Below are 19913 nucleotides of genomic sequence, written 5' to 3' on the forward strand. Positions count from 1 at the left end.
AGCCCTAGAGCTACAACTGCGGAAGCCCGCATGCCCTAGAGCCTGTGCTCCACAGCAAGAGAAGGCACCGCACCGCACGGAAGGGCAGCCCTGCTCACCGCAACTAGAGAAAACCTGAGTGCGGCCGCAAAGACCCAGCGCAACCAGAAGTAGAAAAACAATTATCATTTTTAATAATAATAATAAGGAACTTCAGACAGGGAACTCCGCAACGAGAGGCCACCACAAAGAGAAGCCCACGCACGACAACTAGAGAAAGGCCGTGCGCACGATGTTAGGCACAACAGCGTGGTGTGGGGACTGCTGCATTTCCTCCCTTGTCCACCAGAGGGCAGCAGAGTTACTCCACAGCCTCGAGTCTCCCCAAGGGCCTCAGATCTCCCTCCGCCCAGCAGAGTTGGACCCTCACCGGTGTCACTTCAGTTCACAGTCCTCCTAGCCGCCCACACTGGACTCCTTCACCTCCTCCATCCAGCCAGGAGTGGGCCCGCTTCACACCATTAGGAACTACTATTCCTTCAGGTCTTCAGTGTGTGTCCCTGAAAGTGGTGGCCCCACTAGACCCCCAAGGAGAAAGAAGGATCCCTCTCGCCAGGCATTATTCACGCCCCCTTTCCAGCCCCTCAGTCCTTTTCTGGAGCCTTCCGGTGGGAATAGAACACAACCTTCTCACAGCCTTTGAGAACCCTGGGAAGACCCTCAACGTGACAGTCGCATCTGACTCTGCGACCCCATGGACTGTGGCCGGCCCAGGCTCCTCTGTCCATGGGATTCTCCAGGCAAGAATACTGGAGTGGGTTGCTATGCCCTCCTCCAGGGGATCTTCCCCACCCAGGGAATGAACCCTGGTCTCCTGCATTGCAGGCAGATTCTTTACCAGCGGAGCCACCAGGGAAGCCCCCAGTGTTACAAAGGGAAATAATATCCTGGTTTGGAGACCCCAGGGTGTCTGTGTCATGCTGACAGACCCCAGACCAGAACACGGCAGAGGCCAGCACTGGGGGGGTGGGTGGGCCTCTCGGTTGACTTGTCACCATCAGCCTTCCTGTTCAAAGTGTGCCCCACCGTCCAGTATGGCCAGCATCACCCGAGAGCTTGTTAGATGCAGACTCTCAGGTCCACCCCACACCTGCTGAGTCAGGCTCTGCATTTTAATAGGATCTTCAGACCCTCCCTGTGCATAGAATTTCGGGAGAGTCTGGTCCCACCCCACATTCTGGAGTCTCAGCCACGCTGGGCAACCACGTAACCTGTGCGGCTGCTGAAGCAGCTTTTCTTAGGTGCCTCCTGAGGGGTTCAAAGTCTTCATGAAGCTCCACAGGTGACTCCCATGCAACGTGGGGATAACGTCCCTGTGACAAGAGTTCCCGATGCACCTCCTCCCCACCCCCCAGGCTCCTGCTCTGAAGGGGAAAGAAAGCCAGAAGGGGAAGATGAGACTGGAGACTGTGCAAGTGGGGAGGCTGACTGTGCACCCCCAACTGAGACCTATGGGGGAACGCCCAGGACACTGAGCCCCGGGGTGGTGCTCTCCCCAACAACGGGGGAAATTGTGTATTTGTGTGAGTGTTTAGGGTGAGAAGTCAAGCTGCAAAAGGCAGAAACAGCCGCGGTTTGCAGGCAAATGAAATGTAACAGAAAGGGAAGAGGGAAGAAGAGAGAAGGCAGGCAGGAATGAGAGGGGAGGGGAGAGTGTGGGCTCCGGATAGAGACCCCGCCCCATGGGGCTGGGCCACATGACCCAGCGAAGTGCTCCTGCCACGGGGCAGGCCCAGCACAGAGCGGGAAGGACAGCAGAGCTCTCACAAGGACTGCAGGGCTTGTGAGCCTTTCTGGAGCAGAAGTTCTCCTCACAGAGAGAGGGACACAGCAGACGCAGGCACCATGGAGCCCCCGTCAGGTCCTGCAAGCAGGCGGCATGTGCCCTGGAACAGGCTCCTGCTGGCAGGTGAGAGGGGACAGTGTTCAGGGAGGGGCGGAGACTAGAGAATGAGAGACTGGCTGGTCCCTGGGGGAGACGGGGCTCTGAGAGGGGACAGGGGGCTTCTGTTCAGACCTGAGGGCAGAGGACAGGGAATCAGGGGAGGGTGGGGGGCTCAGCCACAGGAGCCTCTGCATGAGCTAGAGCTGGTGAGGGGCGGGAAGACTCAACTGCTGTAGGTTTTATAAGTTATTCTTCACTGAGCAGTAATTGTTGAAAACTGATGACGATAATAATAATTTATGTCTGGGTGTCACTACAGAAAAAGACATAAGCAGGACAGTAAACACTGTCCTTACCCGGCACCCTTAGAAACTGACAAATAAAACCAGGCTGTGGAATTGCTGGGAACTCTCCTTCCTTCATCCCCAGGTACTAATGTCTGGAGCCTGGTCCAGGCCCTGGGTTTCAAGCAGGATCAGACAAGCCCCTGCCCTCACGGAGCCCGCGCTCTGTGGGGAGGAAGACAGACAAGCAGAGAGATGGAGAGTGTGCTGGCAGGTGCTACAGGCGTCACGCAGGAACCGGAGCGGGGAAGGGTCAGCAGTGAGCACGGAGGGTCTTTACAGCAGCCGGTCGGAGGGAGGGGCATCTCCCAAGAGGCCCTGAGTGTGAGCAGACGTGTGAGGGCAGCGAGGGGGTGAGCCAGGGACAGCTGGGGAAACAGAGGTAAAAACGAGCCCAGAGGGGCTGAAGTGACGGGGGTCATGCTGCTGACCTTAACCACACACACACACACATGCACACACACCCACACTAAGGCTGAGGGATGAAGAGACCAACTCAGGACCCAGGGCACCATTTTCCCATCCCCCACGCAGGTCACAATATTAACTGATTTCTCTCTCTTCCCTCCTAGTCTCACTCTTAACTTTCTGGACCCCGCCCACCACTGCCCAGCCTACTATTGAAACGGTGCCCCCTCTTGCTGCAGAAGGGTCGGATGTTCTTCTACTTGCCCACAACGTGACAAAGAATCCTCTAGGCTATGCCTGGCACAGAGGAGAAAGGGTAGACAATGCCCAGCTAATTGCATCGTATAGGGTAGGTAATAATGCAACTACCAATGGGCCTGTGTACAGCGGACGGGAGACACTTTACCCCAACGGAACCCTGCTGATCCGGAACGTCACCCAGAAAGACACAGGATCGTACACCCTGCTCGTTACAAAGGAGGATTTACAGACAGAAAGACAGGCTGGACACCTCCACATACACCGTGAGTGCTTCCTCTCTGACCTCGGGGTATTGGGTGAGGTGAATTCTGTTCACACTTGCAGGACTGACAGACCCGGATGGCGCCTCCATCTCCCTCTACGTTATGTCCCGTGTTGGGGTTTGAACGTTCAGTGCAGGGCACACACTGCGGAGACAAACACCAAAGGGTCCGACTTCCACTCTGGGGATCTGGACCCTGCAGACACTGCAGAAAGGAGGCCGGTCTGATGGGAGGGGCTCAGCAGAGGGAGAGCACTCTCAGTCCAGCCCCCCGGCTCCCTCCCTGCGACCACGACCCTGAGGAAGACCCTGCAGGACCAGCAGGGCCCTGGCCTGAGGGACCCTGACAGAGCAGCTCAGGCCCGCGGGGAAGCCCCTCCCAGACCATGACCCAGGGTCCTGGCTCCAGCGACCATGGGGAACCTGTGCCACTGGTGGGTGTTGGCCTCCCAGGCGGGGCTGACTGGGGCGGATGATTCCCCAGATCCCTGAGGCCAAGGTTTCTCAGCAGGTCACCGGCCAGGGCTCAGCCCCAAGAGCCTCGTCTGAGCAGGGGTGGAGTCCAGTCCTTCCCCTGACACTCAGCATGGAGAGCAGGCTAGGCTGGGGGTTAGCCGACCCCCTGGGGGTCAGAGGAGACTCCAGAGGAAGGTCAGCGTCCCCAAGAAGGACCAGAGGAGAGAAGACACTCCTGGCAGCACCTCACCCCGCAGCGGGCAGCCCAGGGGGCCCTCTCCTGTGGACACAAATAATAGTTGAGGCAGGGTTTTCTTTTTAAAAAATACTTATTCATTTATTTATTAGGTTGCATCGGGTCTTCATTACATCATACAGGATCTTTCACTGTGGTTTGTAGGCTTTGTTGCTCCACTTAAGTTACTCCAAGGCCTGTGGGCTCTTAGTTCCAAAACCAGCGGAACCCGCATCTCTAGCATTGCAGGGCAGATTCTTAACCTCTGGAGTACCAGAAGTCCCTAGACACAGTTTCTGTGTCCAGCTTTAGACCAGCTAATTATTAATGATTTAAGGTTAATACACAGACAACATGGTGCTCCTGACACCATTTACCATTTATTCTGTCTTACTGAAGACAAGCTCAGTAAAATACAGGGAGCTACAGTCAGTGGATCAGAGTCACACAGACCATGAGTGGCCAGTCAGGGGAAATATGTGTGGAAGGGTCGGGCCAACATCACAGCCCCCCTCTCTCCTCCCTCCCAGGGGCCTTATCTAGGAACCCAGAAACCAAGTGTTGGTTCAAATCCTTTCTTCTTGGGCATCCTCAAGTAGAGGGAGATTCTAGTGTGAAAAGTCAAGGGAAATGGACAATTAATCCCATTTACTCTGGAACTAGAGCTTCCCAGGTGGCCTCTGGTGGTAAAGAACCCACCTGCCAATACAGGAGATGTAAGAGACACGGGTTCGATCACTGGGTTAGGAAAATGCCCTGGAGGAGGGCCTGGCAACCCAGTCCGGTATTCTTGCAAATTACCTGCATCAACCATCAAGTCAGCGACGGGAATGTCCAGGCCTCCCCTCCTTAGGTAGCCGATGGACAAGCTCCTTGCACTGAGTGAACCAGAGATCATGTACTTGCTGGTTACTGGAGGTGCTGGGTGTCACTCCCACTGGGAGTAAAATGGAAAGGACTCAGTTCCTCACTCCCCAGTCTATACCTGCAGCCAGCGCAGGGCCTGACAGGCAACGGGCTCTCAGTGTCTCCTTGGGGAGGGAAGGGTGGAAGGAATAAGGACGGATGAATGATCTGTGATCTCTTCAGGCGCTGGAATCTGGATGCAGAGTCCTAGGAGGCTCTGGCCACGCCTGCCTCCTGTCTCTCCAGGGAGGGGAGCTGTGTTTTATACCCTGATCACCTGCCCCTAAAGCGCACTGGGAGCTGAGTCTCATGGTGACTGTGGGGCTGCTCCGCCGTGGGAGGGTTTCCAGGAGTGGGGGGCAGGGGTCCTGCTTCTGGGCTGCAGTGGGGCTCTTGCACCTCTGGATGTTTGAAGTCACTTGAAACCCCTGCTTTGAAATCGCTTGTAAATGGACATTTCTCGCTCCCTGCTCTTCCCATGTCTCTCACCTTCCTCCTTCATTTCAGCCGGGACTGGCCCTGCTCTGCACAGCACCCCGCCCTTAGATTCCTGCGTGCACTCTCAGTCATGTTTGACTGTTTGCCCTCTGTCCATGGAATTTTCCAGACAAGAATACTGGAGCCAGTTGCCATTTCCTTCTCCAGGGAATCTTCCCAACTCAGGGATCAAACTCACGTAGCTTGCATCTCCTGCACTGGCAGTCAGGTTCTTTCCCAGCTGAGCCGCTGAGGAAGCCCCTGCACCCCACGCTTGTTCATTCACTTAGTCATGTCTGACTGCAACCTTAGGGACTGTGGGAGCTCACCAGGCTCTTCTGTCCATAGAATTTTTTCAGGCAAGAATACTGGCAGTGAAAGTGAAAGTGTTAGCTGCTCAGTCATATCTGACTCTTTGTGACCCTGTGGACTGTAGCCTGCCAGGCTCCTCTGTCCGTGGAACTCTCCAGGCAAGAATACTGGAGCAGGTTGCCATTTCCTTCTCCAGGGAATCTTCCCGAACTCGTGTTTCTCACGCTTCCTGCATCGGCAGACAGGTTCTTTACCAGCTGAGCCACTGGGGAAGCACCTCCACCCCAAACCCTTAAGACTTCCACAGATATTTCCCCAAATAACTGACTTCCCTGTTCCCATCCTGGCTTGTGGCCAGGCGCACCCTCCCAGGCGATAGTAAAGGACTCAGAAATCTGGGAGCTGCAGCCTCTGTGGGGCTCCAACACAAGCCACTTTCCCCAGGTCACCAGGAGAATGAGCTTCAGCTTTGCCTTGGTCCTGGGGTCTTTCTCCCCATGGTGTCAGCCAGTGGAATCATGCCACGTGACAAGGATACGTAGCCCCCCTCACCGATTGATTCCCTAACGTGACTCAAGCAGGAAGCCAAAGGCAGAAAGGCAGGTGTGCAGTCCCCAGGGGCTCACGGGCTCACTTTACCTCTTTCACTTGTGACTCACAACCTTGTCCTGATGTGGCCTCCCGCTCCTCTCAGGGGTTCCCGAGGCCTTCCCAGGATGGGACTGGCAGGCCTGTGCCTCTGATTGCTTTGCTGCCTACTTCATCGCCCATGTGTCCTCAGGGTGCCACCTTTATCATAGGATGGGATGCTCTCCGACGATGAGGGGCCTGAGCCACCGTCTTTTCACTTAGCCTTGGCCCGATTCAGACAAATTTGATCAAACACTTAGTTGTGTTTTCTGAGGCAGAAAAAAAAAAAAAAAGCATGCCACACGCCTGTGGTGGGCCCCCTTCTCATTTGCCTGATTTGGTGAGAGGGACCTCTTCCTCTAACTTTATTAATAGAACACACATCATTTCTGGGCTTCCTTGCTGGCTCAGACAGTAAAGAATCTGCCTACAATACGGGAGACCTGGGTTCAGTCCCTCGGTTGGGAAGGTCCTCTGGAGGAGGGCACAGCAACCCACTCCAGTGTTACTGCCTAGAGAATCCCATGGACAGAGGAGCCTGGGGGGCTGCAGTCCATGGGGTCGCAAAGAGTCAGACAAGAATGAACAACTAAGCACATATCATTTCTGCTCATTTAGATCATTCCTCCCTTTATGAGACAGAGACTCAGACTTGCCCTCTGATTCATTCTGTCCTCTTTTTCTTTAAACTTCAATGTCCATTTATTTATTTATTTGTGGCTCTGCTGGGTCTTCGTTGCCGCACATGAGCTCTCTCTAGCTGCAGGGAGTGGGGGCTATGCGTCGTTGCAGTACACAGGCTTCTCACTGTGGCGGCCTCCCTTGTTGCGGGGCATGGGCTCTAGGGTGCACGGGCCTCAGTGACTGCAGCACCCAGGTACTACAATCCAGGCTCAGTAGTTGTGGAGCACGGACTTAGTTACCCCATGGCACGGGGGATCTTCCCGTATCAGGGATCAAACCCATGTCTCCTGCACTGGCAGGCGGATTCTTTACCACTGAGCCACCAGGGACGTCCCTGTGTGTTATTCCTGCTCAAACACCCAGTTTCAGGCTGTGCTGCCCAGCCTTCTTGGGGTTTAAGGACTAGGGGAAAGCCCATCGTTACCCATCTTTAGGAAACCTTGGGAATTGAGGAGATGGTGAAGACATGTCTCCATCAGGCAATGTAGGTCTGTGCAGCTTGAAGGGACTCAGGACCTGCACAGTCCAGGTGAGCACCCCAGGGCCAGGCAGGCAGTCACCTGGTCAGTGAAAAACTAAAAGAGGAAGCAAGTGGTCTCAGACTTGCAGGCCTGGGATTCTGCTATCAAACTCTGATACTTGACTGATACTTGAGGAAGTCTGTGCTTCTTCCAGACACAAGAGCAGATGGCCTCACACTCTCTGAGCTCAGATGTTCATGCATTTGTCTCATGATACACAGACCTGCCTTATTCTTTAAGGGCGCAGTCTGGCTGAGAGGAGAGATTGCAACCCTGATTGAAAATGCTTTTAGAGGAACCCAGTATATAAAAGGGGCAATGTTCTCTCTGTTATCTGCACAGCGGTGCTACCGACACCCGTCATCACCAGCAACAACTCCAACCCCAGGGAGCACGAGGACACTGTGGTGTTAACATGTGGAGCTGAGACCCAGAACACCTCCTACATGTGGTGGATCAACAATCAGAGCCTCCCCAACAGCACCAGGCTGGAACTGTCCGAGGACAAGAGGACTCTCACTGTGTTCAATGTGACAAGGAATGACACAGGACCCTATGTGTGCGAAGCCCGGAACCCAGTGAGTGTCAGCCGCAGTGACCCATTCACCCTGAATGTCCTCTGTGAGTAACCTCTGTTCCTACGTGGTCCAGGCCTCCTGGCTGAATCTACAGTGCCAGAAGCCAAGCCGTACCCCTCCCTCTCAGGTCCAAGTGCATGGACCCTTACATTTGAACACCCAGACTGGAATTGTCTTCCTGTCCCAGGCAAGCCCAGGCAGGCCCAGCCTTGAGCCAAGACTGGAAGGGGATGGACTGCTCTGTCTTGAGAGGCTCAGGGTCACCAGCATGTGATAGGAGAAACAGGATAATGTCTCAGACTCAGGACGAGTGAAAATGAAGGGGTAGTTCTTGTTGGGAAACTGTAAAACAAGACTGTCCCTGGCTCAGAGAGATATTTAACTCTTCTACACAGTCCAGGAACACTGAGCTGGGCCATAAGAACTTATGTAACAGAAACTGAATGCCTCCCCCACTTTCTGGAAAGTCCCCTTGGCCCCAGAGATACACAGAGCTGGCAGGCCTGCCTTCACGGAAGTGTAAATAAGGAATGGGACTTGATTTTTCTTTTTTTTAAACTGGAGGATAATTGCTTTACAGTGTTGTGCTGGTTTCTGCCATACAACAGTGTGAATCGGCCATTAGTATACATAAGGTCCCCTCTTTCTTCAGGCTCCCTGCCAACCCCAATCCCCCACCCAGGCTGTCACAGAGCACCAGGCTGAGCTCTCTGTGTTATACAGCAGCTTCCCACTAGCTAGCTATTTTACATACTGGGGACTGAATTTTTTTCAATTTATGTATTTTTATTTACTTATTTGGCTGCACTGGGTCTTAGTTGCAGCATGTGAGATCTTCTAGTTGTGGCACGAAAACTCTTAGTTTCAGGATGTGGGATCTAGTTCCCGGACCAAGGATCAAACCCGGGCCCCTTGCATTGGGAGTGTGATGTCTTAGCCACTGGACCACCAGGGAAGTCCCTGAATTTTTTTACAGTCAAAGAAAATTGTGGGGAAAAGTCCAGGAAAGTTAATTTAAAAACTCCACTTGATGATGAGGATGTTAGACATATGGGCTGAGAAGAGGATCCCGGTGCTGATACTACAGAGATGTCCAGGGAGATCGGTCAGGGGTCGTCCCCGGGTACCTGGGGGTCAGAGAGGAGGCACCGTCCTCTCCTTACAGATCATCAGGGAAGAGAGACTCCATACCTTGATCACAGACTCAGGGCCATCCTCTGGGTCACCTTTACAGAGGTCACTGGGGCCTGGGGCTGGCTGAGATCTCTGAGAAGGAGCAAGGCCCAGGCCCCCGACCCACTCTCAGTAGTCACCCCTCTCTCTCTACACAGACCCAGTGGCAAAGCCCTCCCTCCAGGCCAGCAACACCACAGTCACAGAACACGAGGGCCCCGTGGTCCTGACCTGCCTCACAGATGAGACTGGGGTCTCCATACGCTGGTTCTTCAAAGGCCAGAGTCTCCTCCTCGCACAGAGGATGACACTGTCCTCAGACAACAGCACCCTCACCATAGACCCTGTCAGCAGAGAGGACACTGGGGATTATCAGTGTGAGGCCTTCAACAGGGGCAACTCCAATAGAAGCAACCCCCTCAGGCTGCATGTGAAATGTAAGTGACCGTTTGCCTTATGCTATATCTTTCTGGGCGGATTATTCTAACAATCGTGTGCAAAATGGAGAGAGGTCATGGTGGGCAGAACATCAAATGAGACCACTACAGGTCTTCCGAGATGGCTCAGTGGTAAAGAATCCGCCTGCAATGCAGGAGACAAAGGTTCGATGCCTGGGTCGGGAAGATCCCCTGGAGGAGGAAACAGCAGCCCACTCTAGTATTCTTGCCTGGGAAATCCCATGGACAGAGGAGCCTGGTGGGCTACAGCCCATGGGGTTTCAAAGGGTCAGACACGACTGAGCAACTGAATACATGCACACAGCAAACAGACGGCAGGATGAGTAACAGTTCAGTCTCTAAATCAAATAGTTTCTTCTCCTGGGTTTAGCATTTTCGTGTAACTTTCACAAGATTCGTTGTTTTTTATTCTCCTGTTACCATTTTTTTTAACGTGAAGAATACATAAAATATATAATTTTAGCCATTTTTAAGACTGCAGCTCAGTAACATTAAGTACATTCATATTGCCACTATCCATTTAGAACTTTTTCATCTTATTAAAAACTCTGTACTCCTTAAACAATAACTTCTAGAAGTCCCCCACCTCAAACCCTGGCAAACACCATTCTACTCTCTTTGTCTCTATGAATTTGATTATGATAGTTATATTGTATAAGTGGAATCATGCTATAGTTCAGTCGCTCAGTCGTGTCCAGCTCTTTGCAACCTCGTGGATTGTAGCACACCAGGCTTCCCTGTCCTTCACCATCTCCCAGAGATTGCTTAAACTCATGTCCATTGAGTTCGATGATGCCATCCATCCATTTCATCCTCTGTCATCCCCTTCTCCTCCTGCCCTCCTGACAGCATCAGGGTCTTTTCCAATGAGTTGGCTCTTTGCATCAGATGGCCAAAGTAGTAGAATCATATAATATTATAATTATCTCTTTGGGTCTGATTTATTTCACTTATTAGCATTATGTCTTCAAGGTCCCATCCATATTATAGCATATATCTGAATTTCATTCCTTTGAAAGGCTGAAGTATATTCCCTTGTATGTATATACAACATTTTATCATTCATAAGTTGATTGTCTTTTAAATTGTTTCCACCTTTTGGCTGTTGTGAATATGCTACCGTGGCATGCTGCAGTCCATGGGGTCGCTCAGAGTCGGACACAACAGCGACTTCACTTTGACTTTTCACTTTCATGCACTGGAGAAGGAAATGGCAACCCACTCCAGTGTTCTTGCCTGGAGAATCCCAGGGACAGGGGAGCCTGGTGGGCTGCCGTCTATGGGGTCGCACAGAGTCGGACACGACTGAGCGATGCAGCGGCAGCAGCAGTATGTGTATGATAACCCCGTGCTCCTCATTTATTCCCACACACACACATTTCCCCTTTGGGAGCCATAGGTTTGTCTTGTAAATATGTTGCGTCTGCCTGAGTTTTGTAAATAAGTTCATTTGTATCACTTTTTAAAAATAGATTCCATTTGTGAGTGATAGCATATGATATTTGTCTTTCTCTGTCCAACTTAGTTCACTTCGTATGAGACTCTCTAGGTCCATCCATGTTTTTGCAAATGGGATTATTTCATTCTCCTAATATCTGAGTAGTATTCCAGGGTACATGTTTGTACCGCATCTTTATCCATTCCTCTTGTTTACATCTTCTTTAATGTCTTCCAGTAGTGTTTGTTTATAATTCCTAAATGTATCAATCTTGTTAATGCCTAAGTATTTTGTTCTTTTTGATATTATTTTTAATATCAAAATAGAATAAAATTTTCTTAACTTCCTTTTTGAATGTTTTATTGTATATAACAGCAACTGATCTTTATGTGTTAATTTAGTATCCTTCAACTTTGATGAACTTGTGTATTAGTTCTAACAGTTTTCTGGGAAATCTTTATCATTTTCTACATATAAGGTCATGTCATCTCCAAACAGAAATAATTTCATTCTTCTTTTCCAATTTGGATGTCTTTTAGTTCTTTTTCTTGGCTGTGGCTAGTATGTCCGATACTATTTTGAATAGAATTGGAAAAAGCAGGCATTGTTGTCATGACCCTGATCTCAGAAAATAAATGTTCACTCTTTCACCATTTAGGATGATGTTAGCTGTGGGGTTTTTAAATATGGCCTTTATCATGTTGAGATGGTTTCCTTTTTTTCTCAGTTTTGAGTGTTTTATCATAAAAGGTTAGTGGGTTTTTGTCAAATGATTGTATTTATTTAACCTCCTTACTTTATATGTCTAGTCATATATTCTATTTCTTTATGATTACATCTTGGTAGCTCTCATGTTTCCAGGAATTTGTTCATTTCACAGAAGTTATCCAATTTGTTGGCATAGGATTATTCCTAGTACTCTTATACTTCATATTATTTTTGTAGAATTAGTAGTAATGATTCCACATTCATTTCTGATTTTTAAAATTTGAATTTTCTCTTTTATTCTTAGTGAATCTAGTTAAAGATTTGTCAATTTTGTTCATCTTTTTGAAGAACAAAATACAGGTTTTACTAATTCTATCTACTGTTTCTCCATCCTCTAATTTATTTATCTCCATTCTAATTATAATTATTTCCTTCCTTCCGCTAGCTTCGGGTTTAGCTTTTTTCTTGTCCCTTAAGTTGTAAATTTAGGTTGTTGATTTGAGATTTTTTTTTTAAATATAAGCATTTACACTTATAAATTCTAGCATGAGATTCTTAACTTCTCTGAGCCTCAGATTCCTCAAGTGAGAACTGCAATAAAAGAACCTTCTTTATGGCATTTTTTCACAGATTTAATGTAATATTCAACTAAACCCTTAGCAAAATACCCACACAAATTTAGCTGCTATAATTATTACTATTATCACTGTTGTTGCTGCTGTTTAGTTACTAAGTCCTGTCCAACTCTTTGAAACCCCATGGACTATAGCTGGCCAGGCTCCACTATCCATGGGATTTCCCAGGCAAGAAGACTGGAGTGGGTTGCCATTTCCTTCTCCAGGGGATCTTCCCAGCTTCGTTAGGCTATATAAAGCCTGGTATTTCTAGGACTACTTGACTCCAGACCCACATCTCATTAGCCATATGGCTTTAGGGTTTCCACCACTGTAAACCTCAGATTTTCCATCTATAAAATGGAAATAATGTCTATCTGACAGGGTTATTATATGAATTAAATGAGATATTTGGGAAATATATAGCACAGAGCCTGGCACAGAGTATGTACATCATAACAATAGCTAACATTAGCATTAATTTTCAGTCTTGAGTTGAACGGTGAGGACCACTGAAGTAAAAAGGAAGAAGGAGACAAAAGGGGTTTTATATATTTCGGGAAGGAAAGCATAAAGCTCCACAGGAACACATTACTTACTAAATATGGAAGAGAGGAAACAGGGGGTTTGAGTACAAGGTTTCATGTCTAGTATGATAGTTTTCACTCCGTGAGATGCAGCCAAGATAGGATTAGACATCTAAGACATTCATTGTGGCAAATGCCTGTGAAAGAAAGTGAGGCAGGAGTGGGAGGAGCCTGGGAGGGTCCTCAGACCAGGATGCACACTGGATCCCTAGGAAGGAGGAAGTTTCAGGCTGCAGTGCAGTTCTAAGAGAATATCTGCAAAGCTGGCAAGGAGCCCTTGAATTAAAAGTCACCCATCACACAAAAAAATTTATTTCTCACAGAACTGGGATTGAGTTCATATTCCTGCTGGAAACCTGTGTGAAGGATAGTCTCTGTGCAAAGGGGTAGTGAATTCAGAGGGCCTTCCATCAATTAAGTCCCCACCATAAGACACCTCCTATGGCTCAGATGGTAAAGAATCTGCCTGCAATGTAGGAGACCTGGTTTCGATCCCTGGGTCAGGAAGATCCCCAGGAGAAAGAAATGGCAACCCACTCCAGTATTCTTGCCTGGGAAACCCCATGGACAGAGGAGCCTGGTGGACTACATGGGGTCACAATGAGTCAGACATGACTGAGGAACTAACACTTTCATAAGACACCTAACAGGTGCACATTCATGGCAGCCATACCTGGTACCCAGATAAAGATGTAACCATGAAAAGATGGGAAGTTATAACATACTAAAACAACCATCATCAGTCCTTCTTACATTTCCAAAGACTTCAAATATATGAGTGCAGGAAAGCCAGGTTGGAATTGAGGAACGTGGTCACCAACCTAGAAATACAATCAGAGAGGAAAAAAATCACAAGGATATAGTCGGTTAGTCACCTCACAGCAACCTTCCACAGAAAGTTTATACCTTGAAGGAACAAGTAGAGACTATCTCATATTGAGTTATTTCCCAGAGCCCCTCCCACTGTAAAATAATGTCACCTTCATTCATTCTTCTCTTTTCTTTCCACAACAGATCAGTGGACACCAGAAAGCTCCTCTGACTTCTCAGTGGGCGCCATTGTCGGCATCGTGATTGGCGCCGTGGCTGGGGTGGCTTTGATAGCAGCCCTGGGGTATTTTGTGTACACCATGAATACAAGCGGGTATGCCGCCTTTCCCCTTGCTCTGCTTCCTCCGAGGCTGACTGCCCTGCTTGGGAGAGGGGAGGAGACTTCGTCTCTGTCCCTGGCCTAGGTCTGCTTCTCAATCTTCCTGCTTCTCGGCACTGATTCTTATGGGTCTCCTCTTCCCTGGTCTTCATGTTTCCTGTACCCTCCTCTCTCTTGGACATGGCTATTCCCACCTCCATCTGGTTTAGAGGAGGCAGAGCCAATTGTGTTCCTCTGTCCCAGGCAGGGAAACCAAGGTCCAAGAAGGAAAACTAATGAGGACATGAAAGGAGGAGCAGGAGGAAGGGAGTCCTGTGCTGTGTCAACTGCAAGAGCAGGAGGAGGGAGGGACAGGACTGGAAGAGAACCTAAGAAAAGCAGGAACAACCCAAGGCCTCCTGGGCAATAAAGTGAGAAATAACCAGCATCTACCTACAAAAGGGAACAGATGTCCGGGTAGAAATAGAAGCAGTTGAGATGAATGGCCGTAAATGTTCTGAAGAACCAGTAAACCAGAGAGGAGTAACCATGAGAAGGGGTAATGGGTAGATCGAAGACGGAGGTCCTAGGAGGAAAGAGGACCAACCAAGGTAAAAATGCACATGGAGGAGCCCCAGGGAATCATGCCGACATTGTGCTTCCTAATTCAAGGAGCAAAGATCCTGTGCCTGGGAATAGTAGTCACTGTGTCTGATATTTATTTAGGGCAAGTGACCAGCGCGATCTCACAGAGCACAAATCCTCAGATCACAACCACAGTAAGTAGAGCCACTCACTCAGTGAGAGCTGGTTTGTTCCACCACGTGCCCTGACCGACCAGGGAATCCCTACCCTCTGAAATATGAGAGGTGATCTCAGTCCCCACCCTCAGTCTGGCACAGGTCTTCACACCCTTCCTAGTCATGTAAGAGTCCCAGAGACATGGCCCCTCTGAGGCCACACCAGCCAGGCAGCCGTGGGATGGCCGAGCTTCCAGGATCCCCTTCCTCATCCTGCCTCCTTCCCCCTCCTGCCTCTGTTATGGATGCGGGCATCTCCTATGGTGAGACTTTCCCTGCCTCTGGTGCCCTGGGTGCTGTGGGCCTCAGCCCCTCCTGCCTCTGGAGCCTGCTGCCGAGACACACACCTGTGAGACACACCTGGGCAAAACTCAGGCCTTGTGAACTGGCAGAAATATTCAGAAGTGCACTGAGGCCTCCCCTCAACCCCCACCCTGCCCCACCACCACCTCGGTCTAATGCACTGGGTTCTGGACCACAGACTAAGGGAAGCGAAATCCTTGTCTTAATCATGGGCCCCCAACCCTGCCACCACCTGCCACCTCCTTCAGCTAGAAGTCACATCAGCTTAGGAACAGCCTGTTCTGAGACCATAAGGCAACTCTGCATTTTCATGGGTTGATGACTCTCCTTTATTTCCCCAGGTCAAGGTTTCTCTGACAGTTTACCTGCAAAGGTAAGCACAGCCAGTTTCACTGGCTCCTTTTCTCATGGAAATATCTCTCTGTAGAATGGGTTAGTCTTGTAGACACAAATGTGACATCAAGTTTGGATCAAAGTTCCTCACTGCAGCAACAAAGAAGCATTACTCCCACGAGTCCACCTCACTGGGCTTGATCCCGGCTGGGACCGTGGACAAGTAACTTAACCTCACAGAGCCTCAGCTGAGTCCTCTGTAAAATGGATGTGCTGCCTACTTCACAGAGGAGGTCAAGGAATTAAATGACATAACCAAGGTAAAGCACTCAGCACAGAGGCCAGAGCAAGAAAGACGCTAGATCATCCTCCCTCTTCTGCCTCCAGTCTGACTCTGCTCTTACTGACAAATGATCATTCCCAATCTTATAGACCTGAGGTCTTGATTCCTTTACCTTCTAATACTTTTACTGAATTTTTCTCATCTTAATCTTCAACAGAATACACATATAAACTGAAAAATGCTTCAATCGTAAGTATTGGGTTGACCAACGTTTGTTTGAGTTTTTTCGTGAGATCTTATGGAAAAACCTGAGTGAGCTTTTCGACCAACTTAATAATTTTAACAGTAAGTTTCCACAAGTTGTTCATATCTATGTAAACAGTACCCAATCATTTTTTAGAAATCAACCCCCCTCAACACACACACACACACACACACACACACACACACACACACACACAATGCCCCAGTTGCTTCCCTCTGAAGAGTAAGGACTATCTTCACTTCCAAGGCATTAGATTACTTTTACCTGATTATGTGCTTATATAACTGAAAAACACACTGTGTACGTGCGTCTGGCTTCTTTCATTCAAAATTGTTTTGCAAGATTCATTCATATGGTTGTGTGCCTTTATTGTCTATTTATTCTTATTGCGATGCCATCGTATTCCATTGTAGAATTCCATAATCATCCATAATGTTCTAATGATTATTCAATAGGATGTTACTAAGCAGAGAAAATAGGTAATAGAAGCCCTTCTCTGAAGCTAAAAGTTTCAAAGTGGTAAGAGCATGGGGTGCTGAGTCACCCTGGACAAGGTGAGGGTCTGGCCTATGATGCTGATTTAACTGACTGCTGCTCATGCCTTTCAGGTTGATGAAGTTGAATATTCCTCCCTGAACTTCAATGCCCAGGAATTAAAAAATAAAGCAACTTCAGCCTCCCCATCTCCAACAGATACAGAAACAATTTATTCAGAAGTGAAAAAACAGTAATGGAACCTGTCCTGCTTGTTGCACTGTTGACTTATTCCAAGCTTCTCATCCCCATCTCTAGGAGATCCCTCTGCCCTCAGGGAAAATGAGAAGAGAGTCTTCCCCCGACCCCTTCGACCCTTAATGAGGCTCCTCCAGGCTGCCTGGTCACAGCCCCTTCCTTCAGTGTCAGTAGCTGAAAAGGCACACCCACGAGGAGGTCTGTGAAGTGAAGTGAAGTAGCTCAGTCATGCCCGACTCTTTGCGACCCCACGGACAGTAGCCTGCACCAAGCTCCTCCATCTATGGGATTTTCTAGGCAAGAGTACTGGAGTGGGTTGCTGTTTCCTTCTCCAGGGAATCTTCCCAACCCAGGGATCGAACCCAGGTCTCCCGCATTGTAGACAGACGCTTTACCATCTGAGCCACCAGGGAAGTCCCAGGAGGTCTGTAGGAAACCAAAACTTCCTGGTCATTGAAATCTAGCAAAGCAGACCTTGGAAGAAAGTTGCCAGAACCCCTGCTGCTCCCCATTTGCTGACTTAGATCAGTTGTAAATTTGTGTATTCAGAACACATTCATTCCTTCCCACCTCAGTCCTGTCCTATTGGAGTCTAACTTGAATTTGCCATAACCTGGAGAATTATTTCTTATCCACTGAAATGCCTGTGCCAGAAAAGAAGAGCAAGGAGAAGGAAAAGGAAGAGCTTCTGCATTCTGAAGCCCAGTGTGAACCCACCATTCACAGGAAGACACATACATGACCAGCTCTGAGCTGGGAAGTTCTACACCTTTGTCCACTTTCAGGGTTGTCTACCTGCAGGATCAGGGACTAAGCAACTTACTACTTAGCTAGAATACCATCTAAACCTTTGAAAGCCTGCCTTCAGAGAACGTACTAGAAGCAACTAGAAAACAACTTCTCAGCGTTCATAAGTGTATCTTGATGGAAACTGCAAAAAAAAAAAAAAAGCACATAATGTTTTAATAATGCTGTGGGCCTTATTCAAGGCAATGCCCGGAGATTGAGGGGTCATCGGTTTATGGGGCAGTCAGCTCTTACCAGATACAATCTGCTGGGATTGGGGAAAGGACTCAGAAAGTTACACTGCAGAGATTATTTAAATAATGGTCAAAGAATGTACAATTTGGGGGTATTGGCTGTTTTTTCCCTTCCTTCTGAGACATTCTGCCATTTTAATTTTTGTAACTGCTTGTTTATGTGAAAGGGGGTTCTGTTTAATTTGCTGCATAAGCCAATCTGACCACTTTAGGGGGAAGAACCTACCAAAGCCTCCCATGTCCCTCTGGCCATGAACTCCCCAAGCCTTTTGTGTCAGGGGCTCCGCACAGAAAATAAGAAGCAGCAGTTTTCTACCTTCACAGCCAGAAATGGGTCTCACTCCGTTTCTACATCTCAGGCCAGTCATCAACCCCCTTCTCTTCCGTGTTCCTGCCTGTGCCTGTTCAGTCCGTCTGCCCCGCTTACCTTCTCAGGACACCTTCTTGAGAAGCAGGAGCACCCTGAAGGGAGCATGGCCCCTTGCACTTTTAGCATTGTTTACAGTCCAGGAAGCCGTACTGGTGTGCATGCTCCTTAGGACATAAGGTGCAGATTATGATTCAGCCCTGGGCTTCTTGAAGAGCCTCTGGAATTCTTCCCCCATGGGGTGCACGGGACCCAGTGTGTCAGCACAGAAAGGGAGGACGGGAGGAGGAGAGGTGTGCCTGCTTCCACCAGCCTTCTGCACAGATGGGGCCTCCTTGGGCTGCTGAGAGAAAGGCTTTATTCCACTTTCATGATGGACCTCCTGCTGTGTGGAACTGGCCCCCCAGAGAGGAGTGGCTGGGAGCGCTCTGTACTCAGGTACCTCTTTCAGGGTTTTCTCACCCTGACACAGACTGTGTACACCTCCCCTCATGCAAGCACTTCTGCATAATTTAATTTTGCCTGGCTAAGGCCACTTCTGAATGATTTGTAAAAATTGCTCTATATTTATAATAAATATTGTGTATCAGACACCAACATGCTGCCTCGCAGTTGGTACTGCTTTCTGCATTGCCTTCTTTACAGGCAGAAGAAACAGAAACTGCTCAACAGGGAGTCACAGTGAGCCTGTTTCTAAGTCCAGAGGTATTTGATCCTGGGATCCGAGAGAGAGCTCGATAAATTCATGCGCACACCTGCTGACAAAGTGTGTCCACCTAGAGCCACAGGTCACTGCTGCAACCTGCCTGGAAGGACCTGCCTGTCTTCCTCTGAGGAGAGAAGGAGAGAAGATGATTTCATGAGTAAAAGGTCTGCTGGGCTCTTCATTAGGGACACACCGCACTGCCCACGCGGATGGCTCCAGTGCACCCATGCCTGATCCAGCGTTCACTCCCACAGTCTCCATGGGCTCAGGTGTATAGACATCTCTCCAGCACGTCTCACCTCCTTGTTCCTTGTCCCTTTTTCTGCCCCTCAGAGTCAGAGCTCTTCCAATCAGGATAACCTTCCTTTATTAATTCCACCAAAAATTAGCCTGTCATCTCATCTCCTTCACTTCCAAGCAATTGGAACATGTGCTGTCTTTCCCCTCCTCACCCCCTGATTTCCCCTGGCCCTCTGCTGTGGTGTCTTGTTCCCAAGACCACTGGAAGCAGCACTAAAATCAGTACCCAGGGGGGTTCCTTGGCGGTAAAGAATCCACCTTCCACTGCAGGGGCCACTGGCTGATTCTCTGGTCCAAGATATCCCACATGCCGTGGAGCAACTAAGGCCATCCACCACAACTACTGAGCCTGTGCTCTGCAACAAGAGAAGCCACCGCAATGAGAAGCCCACCCACCACAACTAGAGAGACAGCCCTCACTCTCCGCAACTAGAGAGACAGCCCTCACTCTCCGCAACTAGAGAAAAGCCCATGAAGCAATGAAGATCAGCCAAAAATAACATAAATAAATAAATAAATAAACACTTTATTATTTTTTTAATTGGCGGTAGTAACTGATGGCCTTGGACTTCCCAGATGGTGCTAGTGGTATAAAGAACCCAACCACCAACGCAGGATATGTGAGAGACACGGGTTCGATCCCTGGGCCGGGAAGATCCCCTGGACCCACTCCAGTGTT

General features: G+C 49.1%; 1 protein-coding gene across 1 annotated transcript; it reads left to right on the forward strand.

The window, feature by feature from the left end:
* Positions 1–1790: 1790 nt before the first annotated feature.
* CEACAM1 (CEA cell adhesion molecule 1) lies at positions 1791–17787 on the forward strand. Its single transcript, XM_052655777.1, has 8 exons — positions 1791–1948; positions 2841–3200; positions 7763–8041; positions 9330–9608; positions 13991–14120; positions 14832–14884; positions 15550–15581; positions 16698–17787. Exons 1-8 carry the CDS (start codon positions 1885–1887, stop codon positions 16818–16820), a joined length of 1320 nt encoding a protein of 439 aa, XP_052511737.1. The 5' UTR covers positions 1791–1884; the 3' UTR covers positions 16821–17787.
* The last annotated feature ends 2126 nt before the right edge of the window (positions 17788–19913 follow it).

This window comes from Budorcas taxicolor, chromosome 18 (genome assembly GCF_023091745.1).
Source record: "Budorcas taxicolor isolate Tak-1 chromosome 18, Takin1.1, whole genome shotgun sequence".
Taxonomy (NCBI): domain Eukaryota; kingdom Metazoa; phylum Chordata; class Mammalia; order Artiodactyla; family Bovidae; genus Budorcas; species Budorcas taxicolor.